Raw genomic sequence first — 26,248 nt, forward strand, 5'->3', positions numbered from 1 at the left:
CAGTTTTCTTCTGTGCCAGATGTTCTGTTACTGTATAGTTTTAGTTTATGAAAGGAAATACATTATATTAAAGGGAGGTTGTAAGGTTTCAAATATCAAAAAGGGCCTTTAAGGGGGGGTTCTGTTTCAAGTGAGATCACAGATTCTATTGTTACTAAGATAACTTATGGTTGGCTTCATCTATTTCAGTGACACATTAATAAGTTGTAATAGCAAAAAACAATGGAAAATGCTAGGAATGTGCTGAAGAAAACATGTGTACAGCGAGAGACCCTGTTAATAAATACTCTTGGAGGCCAGGCTAGCAAAGCGAAACATGACTTGTCAGAAAGAATTTGAAAATATAAAAGGAGCGCCAAGGGATATCTGTAAGATGGCTAAGCACTGAGTTACAAGCAAAAAGCATTTCTAGCAGTGCTCCTGCTATGCTGAAAATGGTCTAGGTCTCCTGGAACTACATCTGTTCAGAATCCATAGAGAATGCATTAAAGAGTTTCTGGGAAGGACCGCATGAAATCTCGACGACTCATTATTTTTTAGCTGACAGAGTGGCATCAAAAGAGTTCACGAATAAACTTTTAAGAGTTTTGAAGGATCCTATACACATGAGACATATAGGTGAATTTTCCAAAGCTTATGTGTGTAAAAATGAGCATATATATGCGTGAGTAGCCTCTACTCCATATTATATAAAAGTCACAAATACATATGTGCTTTCACTTTCACGCGCACATAGATGCGTGGAAAAAAAGGGGTGGTCTAGAGGCGTTCTGGGCAGGGGCCAACACTTATGCATGCAAGTTGCTACTTTATAAGACACACAGATTTTACGGCTTAATCGCGTATTTTTACACCTGCGCATTATCTGGTGTAAATGATAGTAAAAGTGTTCATTGTGTAATACTGACTGGGTGGGAAGTTTGGGTGGACTGGAAGGTGTTAAGGCTGAAGAACCAAGAAGGTCTCGATAACCTGGAGAAGGACTGGGCGAACTGGTGGACTAATTGGTAAAACTGGTTGATTTCTTTATTGTACACATGCTTTAAAATTTGCCGACTTATGTGAGTGAATCAGGGCTAATGCATAAAATATATGGGGCAGATTTTAAAAGGTACATGCGTGGCGTACATTTATGCGCGCTATCCGGCGCGTACAAATGTACGCCCGATTTTATATCATGCGTGCGCAGCCGCGCGCATGGTATAAAATCAGGGGTCGGTGCGCGCACACTAGTGCACCTTGCGCGCGCCGAGCCCTCGGGGAGACCAGCTGGCTTTCCCCATTCCCTCCGAGGCTGCTCCAAAATCGGAGCGACCTCGGAGGGAACTTTCCTTCCCCCCCCCCCCACCTTCCCCTCCCTTCCCCTTCCTGTCCCGCCCCCCCAGCCCCCCCCCCAAAAAAAACATACCTTTATCTTAGAAGATATGCACGCCGGCTGACTGCCGGTGTGCAATCCACTGGCACAGCGGCCATTTGGAGGCCTCTGGCCATGCCCCCGCCCTGCCCCTGGACCGCCCCACCCCGCCCATTTTTTCAAGCCCCGGGACTTACACGCGTTCTGGGGCTTTACGCATGCCGCCGGGCCTTTTGAAAATAGGCCCGGCGAGCGTAAACCCCCCCCCCCCCCCCATGCATGTAAATCCTCCTGGATTTATGCGCGTAACCCTTTGAAAATCTGCCCCTTTGCGTATATATATATATTTTTATTTTTTTTTTAAATAGGTAGGAAAAGTTCATGTGTTAAATGCCTTGACATACTTGGTTTCAGTGCACTGCATGTCTTCGCACGTAAGTCTACAAATGCATTTATATTAGGTAAACATATGCATATTTTATAACACGCACACATGCAATATGCACAGATTATAAAATTCTGTGTTAAAACTACCCACAGCCATATACACGTGCATATGCTGCCATGTGAGTTGTTTAAAGTATCCTCCCTATGTACACATTAGTTGTCAAGATGGCTTAAAGAATATCATCTTAATGTGCAATATGAAAAGATTTGTTCATACCAAATGTGTTGGAAGATTTGAATGTCTATGAAAAAGAGGTTCTGTTTGTGACACTAAGATAAATACTGCTGTTATTGTTTGAAAATATAAGGTCTAGAGGTCGGTGGTGGCTTTGTGGGTCCAAAGGCCCAGTTATTGTTTGGGGGCAAAGACTGAGGGGAAGGTGTGGGCTCAGAGACCTAACATCTCTTTTAGGAGTTAGGAGATAGGGGGGTCATGAACCTGCACCCATACCAAGGCCCATTCTTACTGTGACACAAGGCCCCCAATTCACCAGCAAGGAAGAAATGATTTGCCTCCTTCCAGCTGTGGTGCCAAATCCAAAACGGCACTGCTAACACTCTTATGTGCATATGCTTGATATGCAGGCCAGAGTATCATCAGGGCCATTTCAGGTTTGGTGCCTGGCTAGCAGGAGAGAAGTTGTGTCTCTACTGCTAGTGAAGAATTGGCATCCTGCTACCACAGCAAATGAGGGTTAAAATTTTCATGGGCCTGGTGGCCTGATTCCAGGGTGTTGTGGGCTTGGAGATCCAATATCTGTTTGGTGGTGGGGTGAGAAGATTGTAGGCTTGGAAGTCTGATTCCTGTTTGGCGGGGGTACAGGAAGTGGTGAGATCATGGGCTCAGAGGCCTGCTCTTTGCCAGGAGAAGGAAAGCAAAGATGTGTACGGGAATCAGAAGCCCAGTTTCTGTTTTTGGGGGTTGGAGAAAGCAGGGGATAGGGAAGGTCATGAATGCAAATTCCCAATATCTATTTACCAAGGCATTACAGCAGTAGGGGCTTGAAAACTTGATATCTATTTGATAAAGCAGGGAGAGGTTTTGGGTACTTAAGGCCCAAGATAATCTGACCTACTAAGGCTCCTGATGTGCAGTTTTCTTTCTAATCCAAATATCCTAACTATACTTCTTTTACTTATAAATGCAGTTGTATCTAGAAAATAGAGACCATCATTTGTCAAAACGGCACCTTCTAGAAGCTCATTACTTCAGTGGAAGCCTTTTTCTAATCATTGGTCTTGATTTCTAGTTGTAAATTTATTATCACTTATTTCACTCTCACAAAGCAGCATTTGTACCTCCACGTTGGCAATATCCAAACTCTATTCCATACTTTCTTGAAAAAGCTGATTATATTTCTTTGTGAATTCCATCAGCTCAACACAGCGTCCGTGTTTTGAGTCACATCTGCCTCATGGGTTCAACGTCACTGCTCACCAAAGAACCTAAATACAACTTCATTTATAAGGAAGAGAAGTGTGGGTAGGATATTTGGATTGATATTATAGCACCTTCTATTATAGGTTTTTAGTATTTAGAGCAGTTTACTTTTCTGACATTAGTAGGCAGCGTTAAGCCTCTTTAGGTATTAACACTAGTAGTACGTCCAGCATTAATACCTAATGAGGTCATTTAATATAAATATTTATTTATTTATTTATTTATTGGGCCTTTGTGTGTACATTATCGTTGCCACTAGGTTCCAGCATTAATGCTAACATGCAAAGTGCATGCATTGTCGTGCTTACTGCATAGGACCCTATAAGTGTAATTTATACAAGGTGCTTTCCCATTGTGTGCCTAAGGCACAAATTGTTTAATAGTAGGATGTTTGTTTTATTTCTTGGTAAAGTTTATTCTTTGCAGGTTTTGATACCTTTTAGTGAGTCGACATGAGAGGTTTTCCAAAATAATGTTGCAGGTGAACTTTTGAGACCACATAGGGGACCTTTAAAGGATATTACAACATGCAAATAAATTCTGTTTTCTCCTAGGTTAATACAGCTTCTAGAACACTGCACTAAACATTTTGGTAAACAAATAGTCTTCCTTTAGAGTATTTTCTCCTCAGACGTTCTGCTTTTTCTTTATTCATTCTTGCTCTGAGTGTAATTGTGCCATGCCCTGTTCTTTCCTGTCTTTTGTTCAGGACAAACTCATTTAACTGGGAACTCTATTAATCAAAGCAAGGGGGAAGCATCAGCCTTTTTGGTGGGCATCTTTCATATTTTATTTCTCTGTCAGTAACCACTTTACTGCTTTATTACTCATCTGCTTTCAGACTACTCTAATATTTTTTTTGACAGGAAACATGCAGTGCTCTCCACTTTTCTGCTCTTCCTGCCCCTTTTGTCGCTTTACTTTTATTCTTCTATCTCTATTCTTTTCTATTTCAGCAAAACGATATCAGTGAAAGTAATTGATGATGAGGAGTATGAGAAAAACAAGACCTTCTTCCTTGAGATTGGGGAACCCCGCCTGGTGGAGATGAGTGAGAAGAAAGGTGGGGGATCTGCTCTGAGGCTGAGCCCTAACTGCCTGTGCCTGACTTTATCACACATGGATGCCTGGCGTTGTCCAACCCATAATCTCCAATGCACACATTCAGCCAGCTATGTATTAGGGCAAGAGAAGGCCGGCCAAAAGAGGGCCACAGTGTCTGCTATTGGGCTTGGACCTCTACTGACAGTTTTATGTTACTAACATCAGTTGCAAATTGCTGCAGTGTTGCCATTTAGCTTTTTTTTTTAATATTTATAGCTGAATGTGATCCGGCCACTTACTGAAATCATGAAGCAGCAACAAAACAGCTGCCAAAATAATATGTTGTACTTAGTGAACTTCCCTTTCTACTGGGAATGCAATGTGATGTTTTGTATGCTACATTTACTGCCACTGCAATATTTTCTTGAACAGCAGAGGCATTCAGTAAGCCAATATTGTATCTGAAGACTAACTGAATGGTTATGTTTCAAAGAAAGAGGCCTGCTTGTGATGACAGATTTTGCCCTGATACATATGTGGTGATGCCAATGTGATGCAGTGTCCTTCCTTCATGACCTCTGTGACCATCAAGCCTGGTTTGATTTAAAAGCATGAGTGTGACGCCAACCATTTGTTTGCCTTTGTCTTGTGTCCCTACAGGAAGTTCATTACCCTTAAAATACTTGACCGTGAGGAGTATGAAAAACAGTCCAGTTTCTTCCTTGTGCTTGGGGAACCAATCTGGATTCGAAGAGGAATGAAAGGTGTGAGAGTATAACAAGACAAACTAGCGAGAAATTAGACTATTCTCTGTGTCTCCCTACTCTCACACTTGCTCTCTCCTCTTGCTTGGCTTTAGGATACTTTACAATGTCTCCTATAAATCTTGGCCATCTTTTATTTTCCTTCTCTTTTTTTATGTTACTAGTTAGTGAATTACTGTACATAAACATTTAGTGTTAAATTTCAACCTTTAGCATTCTTAACTAGTCTTACCAGATGACTCTATGAAGATATGGCCAATCTATACATGTTTTTTAAATAGCCCTGGCTTCTGAGCTCCAATCTCACACTTTCATTTCCTTTTGGGAAAATAGTCTTATAAATCCCAGAATTCACTTAATATAAATTTAAAGAAAACAGGCCCGGCAAAGTATGTCCTAGTGTTCATTTACTGCACTGGTGACTCTAGTATGAACACTTACGGTCCTTAGTTATTAGACTACTTAGTCACACTTCAAGCTGAATCTTTCTTAAAATTATATTTATATAATATACTACATACATGGAATTGAGAGCTCATGTTTCACACAAGTGCCATGTATGTTTTACTGGTGAAATACTAATATTCATATAGGGTCTGATTCATTTAGGATTTTTTTCCTTAAAGATACACAAATGGGAGGAAAAAAGGTCTTAGTGAATCAAGCTCAGAGAGAAAGAAGTAAAGAGATAGGATATCATCCAAAAGCAGCCATATTACTGTTAAATGTTCCCCCCAAATGACTAGAATGATTGTACTTATTAGTTTGAACAGGCCAAGCATAGCCTATATCAGCCATATTCCATTTCCCTCAGCAAGCCTGTAAGTAACCAGGCAGCATGCATTTGAAGAAAGGATACAAGTGGAAAATTCAAAGAGTGGCCAGGCATTTGTCTATTGTTAATTCAATCCATATTCTTAGAAATCCATTTATACCATAGTACTAACAGAACATTTCAGAATGAGGTCTAACTGTACAAATCCCCTCAGCATGCTAACCTTTAATACTAATATATGCAAACTAATGATGCACGCGTATGCCTTAAACCAAAACTAAACTTTTCCTGGTTATTCAAACCAAAATTTTTGGAACATCTTTTGTTTAATTGCTGACACTAAAATGGGGCTTTTTTTGTAAATCACCTTAAATAGCCTGAAGTTAAGAACATAAATTCTAAAACACAGATGACAAACCAAATGATTATAATGATGTGGAATCACTGCAATGAAGCATACCCTAAATAATAAGCCACAGCCTATTCCATAAGAAAACGATTCATTATATAAATATTAAAAGAGAACAATTGCTTAAGGAAACTGGTTCCCCAAAACCCATTGCTTGGCCAATGGGTTAAACATAAATGGAAAGAAAAGACCAAGCAGCCCATGAGCAAACAACCAAAGATGCTCGAGGCCATTCCCATTAACCATCATTTTGGTCCATACCTCCGACAGTCCATCAGGGTGATGATGTTGCAAAGCCCGAATTCTTATACTTTGCTTCATCAAGATAACTCTCGAAGCAACTGCAGGCACTAGTGTTTGGGGGACATAAAGGAATCATGAACAATGTGTTTCACAGGAGCCCAAGTCGAAAATAAGAGCAAAATCTAAATGATCGGACACTGTAGGCAGCAATTCTTCACGCATCTCATGCCTATCTAACTGGTGAGCAGTCTTCAGGGATTCCGGTCTTACAAATTTCAGTCTGGCGACTGGTGTGTTCTAGCCTAACGGAAGACACACTTAGAGCCTTCAAAGCATGGGTTCTTCTTTATTCACAGCCACATACACTCACATAATGCAGAGATTTTACCTGACCACATACTGTTCCCATTCTGGGCTGAGCAAACTAGTATGAAGCAAAACTGTGTGCATTTTTTCCTCTTTGTTGTAAGCACGTTGTCATCGAGCAAGGAGGCCATTAGGGATCACGGCAAAATGATGTTTACAGCCAAAGCAATCGGTGCGCACTAATTTGCCATTATTTTTTAGCTCTAACATAAGTACCCCATTGCAATAAAATCATTTTCCTTGCCGCAGTTAAATATTAATAAGAATTTCACTGCAGCAGCATTAAACGGTAATGTATTATGTAATCTGGAAGCATGAAAACTTCCACTGAAAACAGCAACTGATCAGCTCAGGCATTAACATATGGAGGATCCACAGTAATGTTAGCAGCAGAATTTGTGAAGAAAACCATATTCCAAATGCGCCTGCCATTTGCATTTTCAACCTGAAAAATATATTCACATCAAATAATAATTTACCAGCCATATGTTATCTAAATTAAAATATCACATGCAGCTTGCTGTCTTTGTTTTAACTTGCATCTAAAAGAGTAAATACTGTATATACTGTATCTCTATTCAATATTAAAGTGTATGATTGACAATAGATTATTTATTTTATCACAAGCTTGAACTCAGATCTAATTTAATGATTTTGTGCTACTGAGAATGACCTTGTAGGCTAATCTATCAGAAAATAAGTAAATATTCTGCAGTGAAAGATATTAACACCCCCCTCCCCCCTACAACACACATAGCCAGTTATGTAGTTGTTACTAAATGATTTCAGGACTTCTCCCATTGTTTGCCGTATGCAATATTCTTTTCAAAATAGGGTTGTTAGCCTAGCAAACATCAAATGAAGGCCTAAGATTTAAACACACATTTTGGATCAATTTCAATTAACATAACCATGTATGATGCAAACCCCATGGAATTCTCACATCTTTCCCAAAAACAAACCATCTTCAGAAATCTTGTTATCATATTAGTCACCCATTAATACAATTAAGAAAAGTCAATAAATACCTTGGCAGAATAACTAAGGTCTTTATAGTTTGGTGCTTTTCATGCAAAACATAGACATGTTAATTCTGAATAACAGAACGGGCACAACCGCAAACTTGCAGCACACACTCCAGGAACTTAGCATAGTTGTGTCTTTCTAAAGGTGATATTTAATAGCCATTGCTCAGGCCTGTGTTAAATATAGCTGACAGAGTACTCAGAAAATGCCTCCAGATTCTCCTTAGTCAGATTTTGGTAAAATTCGCCTTTAATAAGCTGTGTTTCAGTAAAGGAAGGCAGATGCAGGTTATACATTGTCTGATCCATGCCTTTGCAGTGGGTATGGATCTGCTTCCAGGGGAGATACAAGCAGGAAAAGAAAAATATTGGCCAACTGGACTCTGCACAAGAGGTACTCATGGTACCAAAGGCCTAAAATTGATCCATTTTTTTTGTTTTGCATTTGTAATGGGTCAAATGGAGTAAGCATTTTTTTCCCTGGCCACCACTGGAAAAATCCCTTCATCCTAAGAGACATGTATCAAAGTTTTGCTTCAATACCAGTTTTGCCTTGCTGTTTTTCCCATTGAAAACACTGGGATATTTCCATTATAGAACTTGGAGCCATTGTTTGGCACTGGCCAAAACATTTGCCTCCAGACTTGCTCCCAGAATCCTTTGTTTACAGTGGTCTTCAGCTCATGTTGTGCACACATTTGCAGAAGCTTTGCTGAAAAGGTTCTAGATGCTTTCTGTAATAATTCATACAAAACAGATGTGGGGGGAATAATATAAAAATACCACTTACTGAAACATATAAATCATTAAAATATTAGCCCATAATAAATTGTCTTAGCGCCATTCATTTAGTTGTCTGTTTTGTTTTTTTTACCATGATTGTTCCCTATGTTCGGGCACCAAGCTGGAACTTTGTTCTGTGGTCTTTCCTTTAATTTCATTAGTCATTTCCTTTTCTTATTCTGTGTCTATCTCTGTTTGTTTTCTTTGCAGCCCTGTTGTTGAATGAGCTTGGTAAGCGCTGCATTTCTTGTATTTCTTTTGCATTTCCTAATTGTCTCAGTTTCTGAAAAAGCAACATGTTTTTTTCTGTGTGTTCATCCTTTTCTGGGGGATGAGAGGGGCAGAGGTTGCTGGATTCAACCATTTATTTTTCAATGTTGATGCATTTTACTGGCAGCAGCAATATGTGGTACACCTTGTTTAGAAATGTATTATAAACTAAAATCCCTTATTATTTGCTCCAATATTTAAAAACATAGCAACATAAGCTTTTAGGGATGTACAAGCCAAAGAATGTTTTTTGTTTGCTTTTTACATGTTTAGGGGTAGATTTTAAAAGCCCTACGCGCGTAAATCCATAGGGGTAGATTTTAATAGATGTGTGAGCGCGTCCATGTGCGCGCGCTACCGGGCGCACGCACATGGACATGCGATTTTATAACATGCGCGCATATTATAAAATCGGGGTCGGCACGTGCAAATCTTCCCTTCCCTTCCTCTAACTCTCCCGCTCCCCAGCCCTAAGCTAAACCCCCCCAAAAAAATGATCCTACTCTGTTGCACCTGGTGGCCGACTGCCGGTGCGCGATCCCCCGGCACAGCAGAAAATGGCCGCTGTGCCGGGAGCCTGTGACCCTGCACCGCCCCAGACCGCCACGCCCTACCCCCACCCCACCCCTTCCCCGCCGCTTTTTGAAAGCCCCGGGACTTAGACGCATCCCGGGGCTTTATGCGCATCGCTGGGCCTTTTTAAAATAAGCCAGGCGCGTGTAAGTCCGGTTACGCGTGTAACGTTTGGAAAATCGGGCCCATAGGATTTACGCACATAGGTGGGGTTACACATGCTGGGCCTATTTTACAAAGGCCCAGTGACGCATGTAAAGCCCCGGGACACGTCTAAGTCCCGGGGCTTCGGGAAAGGGGCGGGGAGGGTTGGTCTGGGAGCGGGGCGGGGCCAGAGGCCTCTGGCACAGCAGCCATTTGCCGCTGTGTCGGAGGCTCGTGTGCTGGCCGGGTGCCCTAGGCAGGTGCAGCAGGTAAAATAAATTTTGGGGGGGGGGGGGAATTAGGACAGGGATAGGGGGAGGGTTGGTTAGGGGAAGGGGAAGGAGGTTAGGGTAGGGGGTTGGGAACTGGGGAAGTCCGCAGGCGTTGGCGCGTGCAGGGTGCACAATTGTGCACCCCCTTGCATGTGCCGGGTAACGTGCGCACATGGACGCCCGCGCGCAACTCTATAAAATCTACCCCTTAGGGTTTACTTAATGTTTATTTAAGCTTGGCTCATTTCCCAAACCAAAATGAACATAGAAAAGCAAAACATGGCTGCCCTGAGCCCCTCCGATCCCCTTCCATCCCTCAAAGCGGTGGGGCCCAGGACTACCTTGTAGGGCTGTGTCAAGCCAAACTGGGTTCTTCCTGGGCCCCTTCAATCCCGCTCCGATCCTCCAAAATATTTGTCAGGGCTGGGGACCTCCCCTGTCCCAACTTACCCTGCCATGGGTCCTGGAGAAAGAAAAGGGCAGGAATTATGCCCATTCGCTCCTTCCTCATTGTGATTCTTTAAAAAAAATGGCATCGGTGGCCCTGAGGCTAATGCAGAAGTGATGTCATTTTGGCACTGGTCTAAAGGCTAGTTAGTGCCATTATGTTGTATGACCTACAAATGTCAGAGGGGCCATGGAGGACCTGGGTGGGATTGGCTCAGCCAAGCAGGTAAGTCAGGGTCCCACAGCTTTCTTTGGGAAGGCAGGAAGAGAATCAGAAGATCCTGGGGAGACCCCAGGGAAACTTTAGGAGTCAGCTGCTTTGGCCCATGGGGGCTGTAGAGTCCATTATTTTTATCTACAAAACAAAAATTCCTGAAAATTTGGGAGAATTTTCATGCAAGACCATTTTTGAAATAGTTGTTAAAAACAAATGCACATCCCTAAAAGACCAGAGTAGGCAATTCCAGTCGTGGAGTCACAAACAGATCGGGTTTTCAGGGTATCCACAGCGAATATGCATGAGGTATACATTTTATGCAACTATTTATCATGCATATTCATTGTGGATATCCTGAAAGCCAGATCCATTTGTGGCCCTTCAGGACTAGTGTTCCCTACCCCTGCTATAAGATATGCCGTGCTGAGTCAGAACAAAGGTCTGTCAAGCCCTGCATCCTGTCTTCATGGCCAATTCGAGTCACAAGTACCTAGCAGACCAAAATATAGATCCATTCCTTGTTCACTTCCAGGGATAAGCATGGCTCTGCCTGGCTAATAATGATTTATGGAGTTTTCCTTCAGGAACTTGTCCAAACATGCCATGACCATGTCCTCCAGCAACAAATGCCACAGCTTTATTGTATGTTGAGTGAAAAAAAATATTTCTCCAATTTGTTTTAGCTCTGCTACCTGTTAGCTCAAGACTTGCATCATAGTTGTCCATTTCCTACATAGTTACATTAAGAGCATATTGTTTACCCTATGACCATGAAACAGAGTCTACAAAATACAACTAAGTTATTCATTTAATTCTCTGAAATAGCACCTAGAAGAATTTTGATTATAGAGTAGATGACAACACATCCAGGGTCATCTTCAATTAAGATTTTCTACAAATTTGTGTCTACTGTAAGTTGACAATTCTTGGAACAGAGGGCCTTTGTATTGCACAAAATCAATAATGATCTATGTCTTTTTTCTCTCTCTTTGCATACTCTGTAGGTGACTTCACAATCACAGGTATGTCTTTTTCTTTACTTAAGTCATAAATTTTATCTGCATTACATTTTGAGGTTATGTACTAACGACATTGTGTTTGCTTTTTCTTGACAAAGGGAAAGTTTTACATGGTAAGAAGTTACTAGCTATTCAGAGCAATATATCCTTTTCTTTTGCACTAACGCTTACTCTAGAGCTAAATCCTACATTACATGTCTTAACACCACAATCTGCCTTTTTTAAAAGCTCGATATCACGTGTGGTTGATTATTTTTAATTAATCTTCAAATTAAACTGTTCTGTGTTGAAGTGATCCCAGCACACTTTCTGCAGACAGGATATCAGTGATGGCACAAGTACTATTAAGAGCAACATACCGATCGCTATTAAACTACAACTTGCCACGGATAGTCTCTGAGCAACCAGAGGTTCTCCTTGGGTAATTCCTTTAGTTTATATAGCACTACTCTCAGGTTGTCCACAGTGGAAAGACCACAAATACCTGCAGCTCCTTAGCAATCTGCATTGTAAAACAGTGAGAGCAATACCCCACACATATAGGATGCCAGTGAGGATAATATTTTACCTGTGGCATTTGAAGAGTTGCCTGGTGACAAGAGTCATGGTTAAATAGAATTAAAATACAATAATTGGCAGTATTACTCATTCATTATTAGAAAGGATAATTCAGGAGTTTAGCATTTGTGTTTAAAGTAATTCAAGATTTTTCAGTATCTTCACTTCCAAAGACATGACAATAATTCCAGACTTTACAGCACGTGGGATTTCTGTCTGGTCTAAAAATATAAATTAACTGAATGCTCTTTGCTGCCCACATATCATACACATTGGATTTATGTTGATTTGTGACATTTCTCAGAGAACTCACCAAGAATGTCAAATAAGCAGTGCAAGCAGGCTGATCAAACTCTTAAACATGACAACCATGAAAGGAATGCAATCAGAGAATGTGCTCTACAGATGTATACTACAGGGCCTGCGTATCAAAAGGTTTTCTCCTATTTTTGTGCTGATGGAAAACATTATGGGGCCCTATATTAGGAATAATAGTAACAGTCAAGTACCAGAGAGCACACTATTTACAGGATTGGTTTAACACATCAAGTCTTCTTTTATTCCATGCTAAGGATATTCTTATACAGAAGGGAACAGCAACAATCCACTTCACTGCATAGAAGTGGAAGTGTTTGTATCCAGCAATGAAGTTTTAATTGAATTATGTTTGTAATGATTATAAATCACCTGTAAAATGAGAATTCATAGGTGCCATGCAAGAACTGAATATATACTTCAGTTTTTGTTTCTGTTGTAGATACTGTCTTGCAGTGTTTACAGCAGATAGAACTACTCAGCTTAGCTTGGTGATTCTCCAGTTCAAAAAGAGCAAGAAGGCCTCCCTTATAAAATAAGAGAGATTGTGATGTACTCAGAAGAAACGTTTTACATTTATACACACACCCCAGACAAGGTGCCAAATGTCTAGAACTACCCAACAGAATTTCAAAATGTACTAAAAGATACAATTTTAGGATTGTACTTAAAGCAGTATTTACCAAAAGACAGATTCAAACCTTTTGGTTGGCACATATGCACATTTGCCCTGATTTACTAAACTTTTTTTCTACAGAATGGGAGAAAAGCCTGAGTGAAACAGGCCTATTGTTTTTATATTTAACAGAATATGCCAAGCTGGCTAATCAAATAAAATTTAGCATTTTCCAGCATGCAAACATTCTATCATAGGTCACATACACCAGTGGAAAATAAGCACATTTTCCATAGACACAAATTAGAAGGTGATTTTAGTAAATACAGCATCTAAATGTGACAGATAAGGCAAAATTTGTAAGAGCCATTATGAATATGCTTCTGATTATTTTAAATGTTTATAGTGTACAGAAGGAAAAAGAAGCTGGATCCCTTTTTCTTCCAAATTCCAATAAAATATTAGCATCAAATTGCTTATTGATGACCTAGTTTGCATGCATTTGCATTATTCATGCATGCAAATCACATGCAAAGAAGGCTATTGTAATAGGGAGGGGTATCTGTAGGGGCAGATGCAAAATATCAGAGATATCGTACAATATTTGTGATATAATGCAGGTTACAGCTCTAACGCAGCTTGATGAATGACCCACTTAGCCAGATAATTAGCGCTTTTAAGACTCATCTGGCTAAGTAACTCTGAACTTATCTGAATAAGTGCTGCTACTTAGCCAGATAAATGGAAATTTATCCAGATAAGTGCAATATGTATTTGCGCATGTTTTAACATGTGCGTTCATATTATAGGGTACATTTGCATGTATTTTGTAACCTGTGAATATCATATACATGCAGGATATAAAATACAGGAGTAGTTTTTCACGTGCCCATATACACGCATATATGGGCATATACACAGCTGTTTGAAAGTTATTCTCCCTGCCTTTAACAGCAAAAGTCTTACTATGCTCTTTGCATATGCATTTGCTGTGGAATTTTTCCCTTCTAGAAGTTGAAGGAAATTAATTCCTCGGGAAAAAGATATTTCATAGTGGTTCGAGCAAACTGACACATTGGCTTTTTTCATTTCATGGAAGAAATTTTCCAACATCCTATATAAGTTAACCAGCAAATGTACATATAAATTATACCAATTTTCAAAGGTAAAGTATGCGCATACTTTCTCTTTGAAATTTATTCCACCCAAATTGTCAGCACACAATTGCACTGCTAAAACATCTGCACAAATATACCAAGAAAATTAATGCACACGCATTGATTAGGGGATGTGTGAAGACGTTGGGCTTATGCACGCTGACCGTATTTTAAAAAGCACCTCTATGCATGCAAAAGTGCTGCATTGCACACATCTCCAAAGTTTCAAAAAAAGGGGTGGGGCATGGGCATTTCAGGGCCTGTCCAAGAGATATGTGTGTAAGTACTTACACGCCCCAGCGTTTGCCAAGGATCCTTGCCACATAGCTTTACTTCTGCTCTGGATGACATATAAACTAAAAAATAAAAGGATCGAGCCATTTCTGAGGGGTTTAAAAGATATGGGGTAACTGGGGGGAGTGTAGGCTATCAAATCGGGGGGGGGGAGGTTGGAGGACTTAGCTATCAACTGGGTGAACTGATGGACAAACTGGGAATGGCATGGGCATGCGCCCCTTTTAAAATCCCCCAATTTACGTGATAGAAGCAGGGTTTGTATGCCCACTTAAAGTTTGGTGTACATGTGCGCGCGGCCAGGCTATTTCATAGCATCGTGGGGGGGGGGGGGGGGGGGGGGGGGGGGGGGTTGGAGGGAGAGAGGAATTTGTATTCAGAGACAACCAACATGAGCCATGACTTTTTTTACAGTCTGGGGTATGATGCACAGACATTAAGGAAAAATACAGGATTGCTTCTACGGCCAAGTCCATAAGCAAAGCACATAAAGCATCACTGTCAGATACATGGAGTAACCTGCGTGGCGCAGCAAATACTACCATGGGAAGCTTTTCTGCCATCATATTTATGCTTCTATATTTCTATGTGGGCATATATGTGTGCAAGTTATAAAATAACTGCGTCCCTGGGTGTGAGCCAACGCACACGCGCAAATGTGCACCGACAAGCAGGTTTGAAAGTTACTGTCCTTTTGAAAATCCAAAATTATATGTATAAGTACAGACCCCTCCCCCAAACTTAACCCCAAGAACACCTCTGCTCAGTCATACACACATATATTTACCCATATATCACACAGGCAAGTGCATAAAAGGCCATTTTTACAGGTCAAGCACTGTTTTACCCATGGAAATGCCTTGGGAAATTACATGCCTTGTGCCCCACTTATGCCTGATCTTTCAATCTCGCGCTGTATATTTTTCTCACTGGTCAGAGAGTGTGGATGTTCTTTATTTGTTCGTTATTATTTCACATTTATAAACTGCTGTTCCTTAAAAATGTTCAAAGCAGTGGTAGATTTAAAATAAAACAGTTTGCACTGTAAAACATAAAATGCTATGCACATTCATGGCTTTCTTTGTCTTATTTTTGTAATTCTGGGAGGAATTAGTGATAGTACAAAACTCCTGCAAATTGATGTTGAACAAAAAAAGAAAAACGTTCTGTAGTCTAAATAACTGGGAAAATCCTTTTTTTTTTTTTTTTAATTCCTGACATTCTTCACATGTAGCAGGTGGGGAGGGGGCGGGGAGTGGGCGATCTGGGGAGGTACCGGGTGGGAGTGGGGTCAGGCTCCTGGTACAGTGGCCATATTTGCTGCTATGCCAGGCATCGCGCACCGGCAGTTGGCCAGCGCGCGCAACTTGCACCTGCCACAGGCAGCCGCAAAAGGTAAAACAAAATTTTTGAGAGGGGTTAGAGTAGGGCTAGGAGGGGAAGGGGTGGGAAGGTCAGGTTAGGGGGAAGGGAACGGGATAAGGCAGTGTGGCCCAGCGCAAGCAAGGTACACAATTGTGCAACATCCTTGCGCGTGCCGACCTCTGATTGTATAACTTGCGCGTGCAAATTATAAAATTGGGTGTACATGTGCGCGCGCCAGTTAGTACACAAACATATACACCCGCTTGCAACTTTTAAAAATCTACCCGTTAGTTAAACCATATGGGCCGCATTTTCAAAAGGCCCGGCAACGCGCGTAAAGCCCTGGGATGGGAAGGGGGTGGGGCAAGAGTGGGGCAGGGCAGGGGCTGGGTCAGATGCTCCAGGCACAGAGGCCATTTGCCGCTGTGCTTGGGATCGCACACTGGCCATTGGCCGGCGTGCGCATCTTGCGCCTGCCTGGAAACAGGTGCAAAAGGTAAATAAAAAATATAGGGGTGGTTAGAGTAGGGCTAGGGGGAGGAAAGGTTAGGAGAAGGGGTGGGAAGGTCAGATGAGGGGGAAGGGAATGGGGAAGGCAGCGTGGCTCAGCGGGTGCAAGGTGCACAATTGTGCACCCCCTTGTGTGTGTCGACCCCTGATTTTATAACTTGCGCGCGCAAGTTATAAAATCAGGTGTATATGTGCGCGCGCCGGGTAGCGTGCACACATGTACGCCTGTGTGCACCTTTTTAAAACCTACCCCTATATGCCTAATAGGAACTTCTGTTCGGTTCAAGGCAATTTGTTGAGTATTTAATTTCCTACAATCAAAGAGATATGCACTGGTAGATGTTGGAATAGAGTGCTTTCTGTAAGGAGCCAAGAGGTTTGGAATGCTCTCTAAACTTCAGGATGGAATTGAATTATTTTATTTTAAGGAAAAGAGTTAAAGCTTGGTTGTTCACAGGGGTTGAAGAGGTGTGAAATTGGGATGAGTTGGGCAAAAAACAGGTTTTTAGGAAAAGGGTAAAAGCTTGCTTATTTCCAGGGATGGAAAAGGTGGGAAAAGGGTAAATAGATTTTTTTTATTGATATAGTATTTTAATGCTGTTTTTATAATGATATTATTTTTGAAAATTGTATTTTATTGTTTTGTGCACTGTTCTAATCAGCATGCCAAGTGTATAGTATATAAAAGCTGGAAATAAAATAAAATAAAATAAAACAACAATGTGAGGGATGGCCAAAAAGCGAGAAATGTAAATGTAAAAGCGAAATAAAAGAATTTAAATGAAGAATAAAAAATTAAATGTGCCAGATTGCAAAATCATTATTTACCTAAATTAGAGATCATTTTAATATAGATATTAGGGATGTGAATCGTTTTCCATATCGTCTTAACGATAGAAATCGTGTGGCAGGGCAAGAAAATCGTGTTAGGCACGATTTTTTAGTTAAAAAATCGTTAAAAATCGTTTTTTCCGATTAGTGCGCACTAACGGAGAGTTAGTGCGCACTAACTGAAAATGATACAATTTGACACTTTTCAGGTCAGTTAAGGTCAGTTTAGGAATGAATATGTATTCCTATTGGCTGCCCTCTTATTTATTCATGTTACCAAGCTTCCCACTGACAGTATATGGGGGATGGGAAATGGAAACAGTTGGTAGCTTGACAAAACAAGTAATGTGATCAGTCAATGTGACTAGAACTTGTGCCCTAACCCTGATACCAGGGGTATTGTGATCTTCCTGCACACAGTGCCCTATTCCTGATACCGGGGGTGTTGGGATCTTCTTGCACACATCCCGGTATCAGGGATAGGGCACTGCATGCAGGAAGATCACAACACCCCTGGTATTAGGGATAGGGCACTGCGTGCAGGAAGATCACAACACTCCTGGTATTAATAGGGATAGGGCACTGCATGCAGGAAGATCACAACACCCCTGGTATCAGGGATAGGGCACTGTGTGCAGGAAGATCACCCCGGAGGAGTGAGGGTCAGGCAGCTCCCCCCTGTCTGTGAAGCCAGCCTCTCACTAGTAATGCAGGGAGGGAGCTGTCTCAGACTTCACCATCCTCCTCCCCCCCCCCCCTCACCCACACACCATTCACTAGCTGGGACATGGGGGAAGTCAGGAGTGAGGGTCAGGCAGCTCCCCCCTGTCTGTGAAGCCAGCCTCTCACTAGTAATGCAGGGAGGGAGCTGTCTCAGACTTCACCATCCTCCTCCCCCCCCCCCTCACCCACACACCATTCACTAGCTGGGACATGGGGGAAGTCAGGAGTGAGGGTCAGGCAGCTCCCCCCTGTCTGTGAAGCCAGCCTCTCACTAGTAATGCAGGGAGGGAGCTGTCTCAGACTTCACCATCCTCCCCCCCCCCCCTCACCCACACACCATTCACTAGCTGGGACATGGGGGAAGTCAGGAGTGAGGGTCAGGCAGCTCCCCCCTGTCTGTGAAGCCAGCCTCTCACTAGTAATGCAGGGAGGGAGCTGTCTCAGACTTCACCATCCTCCCCCCCCCCCTCACCCACACACCATTCACTAGCTGGGACATGGGGGAAGTCAGGAGTGAGGGTCAGGCAGCTCCCCCCTGTCTGTGAAGCCAGCCTCTCACTAGTAATGCAGGGAGGGAGCTGTCTCAGACTTCACCATCCTCCTCCCCCCCCCCCTCACCCACACACCATTCACTAGCTGGGACATGGGGGAAGTCAGGAGTGAGGGTCCGGCAGCTCCCCCCTGTCTGTGAAGCCAGCCTCTCACTAGTAATGCAGGGAGGGAGCTGTCTCATACTTCACCATCCTCCCCCCCCCCCTCACCCACACACCATTCACTAGCTGGGACATGGGGGAAGTCAGGAGTGAGGGTCAGGCAGCTCCCCCCTGTCTGTGAAGCCAGCCTCTCACTAGTAATGCAGGGAGGGAGCTGTCTCAGACTTCACCATCCTCCCCCCCCCCCCCTCACCCACACACCATTCACTAGCTGGGACATGGGGGAAGTCAGGAGTGAGGGTCAGGCAGCTCCCCCCTGTCTGTGAAGCCAGCCTCTCACTAGTAATGCAGGGAGGGAGCTGTCTCAGACTTCACCATCCTCCCCCCCCCCCTCACCCACACACCATTCACTAGCTGGGACATGGGGGAAGTCAGGAGTGAGGGTCCGGCAGCTCCCCCCTGTCTGTGAAGCCAGCCTCTCACTAGTAATGCAGGGAGGGAGCTGTCTCAGACTTCACCATCTCCCCCCCCCCCCCTCACCCACACCCCATTCACTAGCTGGGACATGGGGGAAGTCAGGAGTGAGGGTCAGGCAGCTCCCCCCTGTCTGTGAAGCCAGCCTCTCACTAGTAATGCAGGGAGGGAGCTGTCTCAGACTTCACCATCCTCCCCCCCCCCTCACCCACACACCATTCACTAGCTGGGACATGGGGGAAGTCAGGAGTGAGGGTCAGGCAGCTCCCCCCTGTCTGTGAAGCCAGCCTCTCACTAGTAATGCAGGGAGGGAGCTGTCTCAGACTGGTATCAGGGTTAGGGCACTGTGTGCAGGAAGATCACAACACCCCTGGTGCCAGGGTTAGGGCACTGTGTGCAGGAAAATCACTTAAAATCTACACTTACCAACAATCAATTACATATATTTGAACTGTGTACAGTTCCAGCCAGGACCACCTTTCTAAAATGCACAGTGATTGGCAAATTCAACATGCACTAGCATTTCAGGTGCCTGCTAACAAAAATAATAAACAAACAAGTTCTAGTCACGTGAGTGCTGATCATTACATTACTTTTTTTGTCAAGCTTCCAACTGTTTCCATTTCACATCCCCCCAACCATTACCTCAGTGTTAGCCTTGGTAACATCAATAGATAAGAGCACAGCCAGCCAATAGGAATACATATTCATTCCTAAGTGACCTTTACTGACCTGGGAAGTGTGAACACTTTGTTTCATTTTCTGTTGGTGTTCGTTAGTTTCCAGTTCCATTTCCCATCCCCCCAACCATCACCTCAGTGGTAACCTTGGTAACATCAATAGATAAGAGGGCAGCCAGCCAATAGGAACACATATTCATTCCTAACTGACCTTCAGTGACCTGGAAAGTGTTTATTTGTATCATTTTCAGTTAGTGCGCACTAACACGATTTAACGATTTTTAACGATAAATCGTTAGAATTTCTATTGTATCGTGTTCTATAACGATTTAAGACGATATTAACATTATCGGACGATAATTTTAATCGTTGAAAAACGATTCACATCCCTAATAGATATAAAATCATAAAATGTTTTCATAAATAAATAGTAATTCATTAATGAACAAAAACAAATAAGGGATGCTAACAAACACCCAAAATGGTAATGTTTTGACAAATTGTCTACATTAGAGTAAAACGTAAGTAATTTTATTGAGGCAGATATTTAAATGGGACATAGGTAGATAAGTGTTTTACACTAAATATCTGAGAGACTCTTTTATAAGGCTCTCATATAAGTTAACTATTTGGCTCACATGTGTGCACAGCCAGGCTATTTTATAACAGATGTGCATATATGTGCACAAGTTATGAAATACCTGCATCCCTGGGTGCGGGCTGACACACATGCATAAATGTTTGCCTGTGCGCTGGTTTGAAAGTTACTGTCCCTGAGTTCAAGGTCCATATTTAGAATATCACATCAATGTTTAGTTCCTTAAAAAGCTGATAATGTCCTCCTCCTGTCTTATTGGCATTGTGTGGAGTCTTGCAGTCTGCTATTGCAAGCATGTTGCACTGCTAGATCTGCGGTTCATTGCATACAGCCTTTATGCAGATAGGTTTGTCTTTAGATTGCATGTATGCTATTGCATAGCTCATTTGGCTCACCAGTAAACATAAAATGCTATATGCATTCATTTATTCATGACTTTCTTTGCTTAACTCGAGTAACAGGGAGGAAATCTAAACCAAGATGAGTATTAATAGGAGCTAGATTGCTCTGATTCAGAAAGTGATCACTCTAGTAATCTTTTACAACACCAGAAATGGCAAAGACCAAATACATGGCTCTGCTTAGTCTCCTGAGTACAAAACACCAGAAATTGTCAACTCTTTGCACTGAAGCCCATTGAAAAATAACAGTGTGTACAGTACATGCATGTGTGTGTGCACGTGTGACATGGGACTGCAGTTGTATACCTACACTACTAATATCACAGTAAGGTTCATCATCTGAGCAAGATAGTTTTATTCTATTTATTTTCTGCTGATCCTTTTATTAGGCAAGGCCATCTTCCGGAAGGTTCATTCTAGAGAACATCCAATTCCCTCTACTATTATCAACATTGCAGGTACTCATTTTGTCATGGTTGTTTCAGATGACACAGTTTAATTAAAGCAGAACTAATGCTTTTCAGTCTTTTTTTTTTTGTCTTGCACTGGATTCATATTCTATAACTTCCATTCTTTTCTAGTGTACATGAAAGAGAAATGGCACTTCATTATTAAGAGGCTGTGGGGCTTTTTCAGTATTATATAGGATTAAGTGTGGGCCGGCCCAGTGGCTCAAGCCACAGTGCTCTGTTGCATGGTCTGGGGGATCTGGGGTCAGGGCTTCATTTGATGGAGCTGATGGGTCCTGAGGAGGCTGTGGAGGAGGCACACACAGAATAAGGGAGGAGGGAGGGAGGCAGGATGGCTGCTGCTAATATGGAGGACTCTTATCCAGCCAACAGTGCTAGGATTTATTGATCCTTAGTCTCATTACAAAGGTAAATCTGTCTGGATGTGTTTCAGAAAAGGCAGTCAGGAAATTAATTAATGTTGGATTCCTGTTCTTCTTTAAAAAAAAAAAAAACAAAAAAAAAACAGGTAACTAAATAAACATAAATGGCAAACGTTATGGTGGGTGGGTGGGGGAGGGGAGATGGTGGCGTTGTGATCCCATTCTGCCTTCCTTCCTTTTTTCCAATAGCATAAGAAAGCTGGTAAGAAGCCTATGCAAGTTAATTTTTCTTCCGTAAATTTCCTGGCACACTGCCACTTTGTCAGACTCACAACTGTCATAAGAATGATTGCTCTTGGAACACTGCTTTGCACAGTTTGCAGGCTGAAAGAAAGATAAATATGCTCTTAAAAAATCATGAATTGCATAGCATTATGCCAGTGGGTCATGAAGTCTAGAGGCTGGTTAAAAAATGGAACACAATCCATTATAATAATAAAAGTAGAAGAAATACATCTCAACTTGTTTTTTAAACTTATAAAAATTGACGACAGCAATTGCCAGTTCTAGTTGTAGTATCCTCTAAAAAAACTGAAGAGCTGTAGAGTGCATGTCAGTATCTTTCTTCTACCAAGTAAAAGGTATGTATTATGTTCCCAACTCAGGCTCCTGCCGCATGGGCTGGATGACCTGCAGAGTCATGTAACCCTCTAGTGAGTCTTTTATTCATAACCCATGCCAGAACAAGGTATTTTTGCACCCATGGCAAAGTTTCAAGTTTGCAACCTCATCCCTTAAATAAGTAACACATAATTTCAATTTACAAATAGTGGTTTATTTAACATTTAAAAAGCATCTAAATCTTTGTTGCACTTTAGAGCTAAATCACCTTTGATCTTTTTTTAAATTCAGTTGATTACCTACTAAAATGTGCAGCAGCATATAAATTCAATTTCCTGAGAAGTTTCTTTTAAAGTTTTAGATCTCTACTTAAGTCCAATATTACCACTCACCTGTATCTACTTTCAGTTTTTAGTAGGCCAGCAGGTCCAAATATAGCTGAAACTTAAACTTAGGACTTGATTTCCTAAGACTTTTTTCCCATTCTTTTTCAGTGGTAAAAAAGCTTAGCAAATCAGGCATTTAGCCTGCAGCACCCAGCAGTCCACTGACAGCTAATGATTTGTGCAAAAATTAGAAGCCGAGCAGGAATCACCCTATTCATCAGCCATGATGAACATGACTATTTGTATCTGTACTCGAAGCCCAACTCTCTGATATGAACATGCAACAACATGCAACAAGTGCTGAAAAACAGCTATATTGGGAGTTTTGCTGTAAATATAGTCATCTTTGAAAATGACATGAGGAGTATGTGCAACCCCAGATAAAGGTCCATACCTCAAACCAGTTCTCACAGTCAAATCTTCTCAGGATGTCAAATTATCTGAGTGCCCATCATTCTCTGAGCAGGGGGGTGGGGGGGGGGGTGGAAGAAGGATCTCCTAGGCCCTGCTCATTATTTTGCTCTATATTCCAGTTATCAATTATGCAAATAGCACTTATGATCTCTCTAAGGTGTATACTGCAGCAATAACTATGAGGAGGTTACAGCAATGGCCAGAGCCTTTCTCACCATCCCGGTTTTCTAATGCTTCACTCATGCATCAAACGTCTGACCCTGGGCACCGGAGTTCCATCAGCAAGGAGGAGGATCTAAGTCTCTAGGGCCTATGGTGTTAGGGATGGGTATCTCACTCAGTCTCTCATTCCTTAATCACTTAGGCCGTCTTCTTCAAGAAGGTCTTAAGTAGTAGATATAGGGGGAAAAAAAAAACACAGCAGACTGGGAGTGGTATTTAAAAGAAAAATGATTTACTGTAATTTAAAGAACATGCAAGGATAACAAAAATCATCATAAGAAACAAATTAATAATTACTCCACAGCCTCTTTGTCCATCTCCCAGCTTTAATCATTGTCCTTTTCCCAGTCTTGAAAAAAGGGAAGTAATGCCTCAAAAATGTGGTAGGAAGGTGAAGGCCAAAACAATTCTTCCCCAGGAAAAACAAAAATCTCTTCACTCCAGAGTATTGCTTGCCCATTTGACTGTTAGACAGACAAGGAGTTTCAATCCTATTCCTTCCGAGAAGGGGGATTCCTTCTAGGTTGGGCAGATCATGGAAAACAAACTCACTTTCTGTAAATCCAAAAAATCTCTCCTTTCTTTTCTCCACACAGAAAAAATCCTTCTGGTCCATGGGGGCATAAAAATAGGATTTCTCCCTGATATCCACCTTTTATTTATTTATTTAAAGATTTTATATACCGGCATTATTGGGGAACATCATACCGGTTTACATAAAAACTAAAAGCAGGTGGAAATTTAAAAAAACAGGTAGGGGGAAGGGAGAGAGAACAAACAAAGAGGCTGAAGAGGCCGGAAAAATGAGCAACAAGGCATATGGAATATATAATACATGATAATAAATTATGTAACAACAATGGAACAGGATAAGGACAGGATAAAAACAGTAAAAGTTTATACAGTAAACAGTACGACTTTATACAGGCTCAGTTGATATGGGAGGAAGAAAAGGGAGATGGAGGAAGAGGACTAGTCAGGGTATGCTTGTTTAAAGAGCCAAGTCTTCAGTTTCTTTTTGAATTTGGCAGGACAGGGCTCAAGGCGAAGAAAGGAGGGAAGTGAATTCCATCGTGAGGGACCAGCAATGGAGATGGCGCGATCTCTTGTGGATGAGAGGTGTGCCTTCTTTAGAGAGGGTACCTGGAGGGAATCTTTATGGTTTGATCTGGTGGGACGGTTGGAGAGGGTGAGGCTGAGAGGTTCGTCAAGCCAGTTAGAGTTGTGACAATAGATGGATTTATGAATGATGGAGAGAGATTTGTAGAGGATGCGTGATGGAATGGGGAGCCAATGTAGGACTTTAAGGATAGGGGTAATGTGGGTGGATTTCTTGGCATTTGTGATGGCCCTGGCAAATGCGTTCTGGAGCATTTAGAGGGGTTTTATTGTGGAGTAGAGTGGAGCCAACAGACAGTGGAGCCAACTGGGATCACCAGCAAACAAAAGTCCAATCCTTTCAATCCAAATCTACAGCCAAAACACAACTTTAGTGTGCTCAACCCAGTTTATGTGGGGAGTTTGAACAATCCTAAAAAAAGGGGAATGGCCAACATCTAGGGAGGATCCAAAAATTCTACCAGCAGATGGAAACGTTTGATAAGGTTGCGAAGCCACTGTTACAGAAGAATAGTACAATGATTAAGTGATGACTCCCAGTCATTATGTTACACCGTTAGGTCTTAAAACATTTGTGACTTCTCTTCTGTTGTCAAATTATGAAATCACTTTAATCAAATGTATCCAATCCTGAATTTCATCCTTTTCATCCTTTTCCCTTCAGGATCCCCCAGAGCGCTGATGTGCTAAATCCAAACAAGCTACACAGTTCCCAGGGCTTTTCCTTCCTTGTTGACCTACTCCATCTATCAGACTTTTACACTCAGTCCCTGGGATGCTGGGTTCATCTTGCAGAGAGGAAGTTTATACCTCTAGGGCTCCTAGTGCAGTAGTAGGAACACAACTCAAAATTTGCATACACTTGGGTCACTGAGTACTCACAAGGGCTGATCTTACCTTATGGCTGATGCACTCATGAAGGATACGTGGAAGCAGTGAATGGTGTTCAACTAAATAACTTTTTTTCAATTTAAAAAGATTATCCAAGAAAGTATTGCAAAAATCTTAAAGAGCAAGATAAAAATCAAACCATTAAAGCAATTTTGTCTCTGTCCATGGTGCATTTGTCAGCCACTCTCCTTCCTCTAACTGACCCATTCTCCAATGTTTCCACTATCCCTTCCCCAGAGAGATTAGGATATTTGTCCTAATTAACAGTCATAAACAGGGGGAAAACAAAAACCCAAATCTCCCAAAATTAGATGATTCAAGATAGTTATCTAAACAGTCCTTTCTAAAATCAGTAGTGTCTCCCACTGTTCACTGGCCATGGGTTAAAACAGCCAAACTTTAATGTCCACAGCAAGAGAAAACTGACTTTACTGCAAAAAATAATCTAAAAAAATATACCAAATCTTCTCTTCAATGTTATCCCCCAAATCCTCACTTTTTGCTGTTTACTAGGTGCAAAAATGAAATCAGAAACCCAGTCCTTCAAGATGAGGCTTTTGTATGTCCTTCAAGATCTGGATCACAGGGTCTCAATAGCAAAACTCTTTTCTTCAAAAATCTTGAAAAATCCAAACTCCTTAAGACTCCTCTCAAAACCTACTTCCTTTCACCACCTCTTGGTTAATCTTCTGTAGCAGAACAGACCCTCTAGATCAGTCTGCCACAAATGCAGAGAAATACCTTGCATATGCTCCAAGGGTAATTTATACCCCTGATACACATCCCATAAAAAGATGGGGGTAAAAACAAGGTGAGGATTCCCAATGCAAAACCACAAAAGTGCTAAAAATATGGCAAAACGTAGCAGGGGGCTACACATGGTTCAGGGCAAGACTTAGCTCACTTCCATGTAGTTGGAAATTTAGAACTGTAGTCCAGTGTAGATGTATCCAATGATAAAGTCTTTTTTTCCTACCTAATAGATCGTCTTCCAT

General features: G+C 41.8%; 1 protein-coding gene across 6 annotated transcripts in view; it reads left to right on the forward strand.

The window, feature by feature from the left end:
* The window catches only part of SLC8A1 (solute carrier family 8 member A1), a 1,139,344-nt gene that overhangs the window by 944,806 nt on the left and 168,290 nt on the right, over positions 1 to 26,248 (forward strand). For 3 of the 6 annotated variants that reach the window (XM_029594343.1, XM_029594342.1, XM_029594340.1), the window contains 5 exons: positions 4,199 to 4,305; positions 8,862 to 8,882; positions 11,579 to 11,596; positions 11,692 to 11,706; positions 21,158 to 21,226. In XM_029594343.1, coding sequence (XP_029450203.1) covers positions 4,199 to 4,305; positions 8,862 to 8,882; positions 11,579 to 11,596; positions 11,692 to 11,706; positions 21,158 to 21,226 — 230 coding nt within the window. Of the gene's footprint in view, positions 1 to 4,198; positions 4,306 to 4,946; positions 5,051 to 8,861; positions 8,883 to 11,578; positions 11,597 to 11,691; positions 11,707 to 21,157; positions 21,227 to 26,248 lie in introns of all 6 variants that reach the window. The other 3 variants (XM_029594341.1, XM_029594344.1, XM_029594345.1) reach the window with 3 other exon arrangements.

The sequence above is a fragment of the Rhinatrema bivittatum genome, chromosome 3 (assembly GCF_901001135.1).
Source record: "Rhinatrema bivittatum chromosome 3, aRhiBiv1.1, whole genome shotgun sequence".
Taxonomy (NCBI): domain Eukaryota; kingdom Metazoa; phylum Chordata; class Amphibia; order Gymnophiona; family Rhinatrematidae; genus Rhinatrema; species Rhinatrema bivittatum.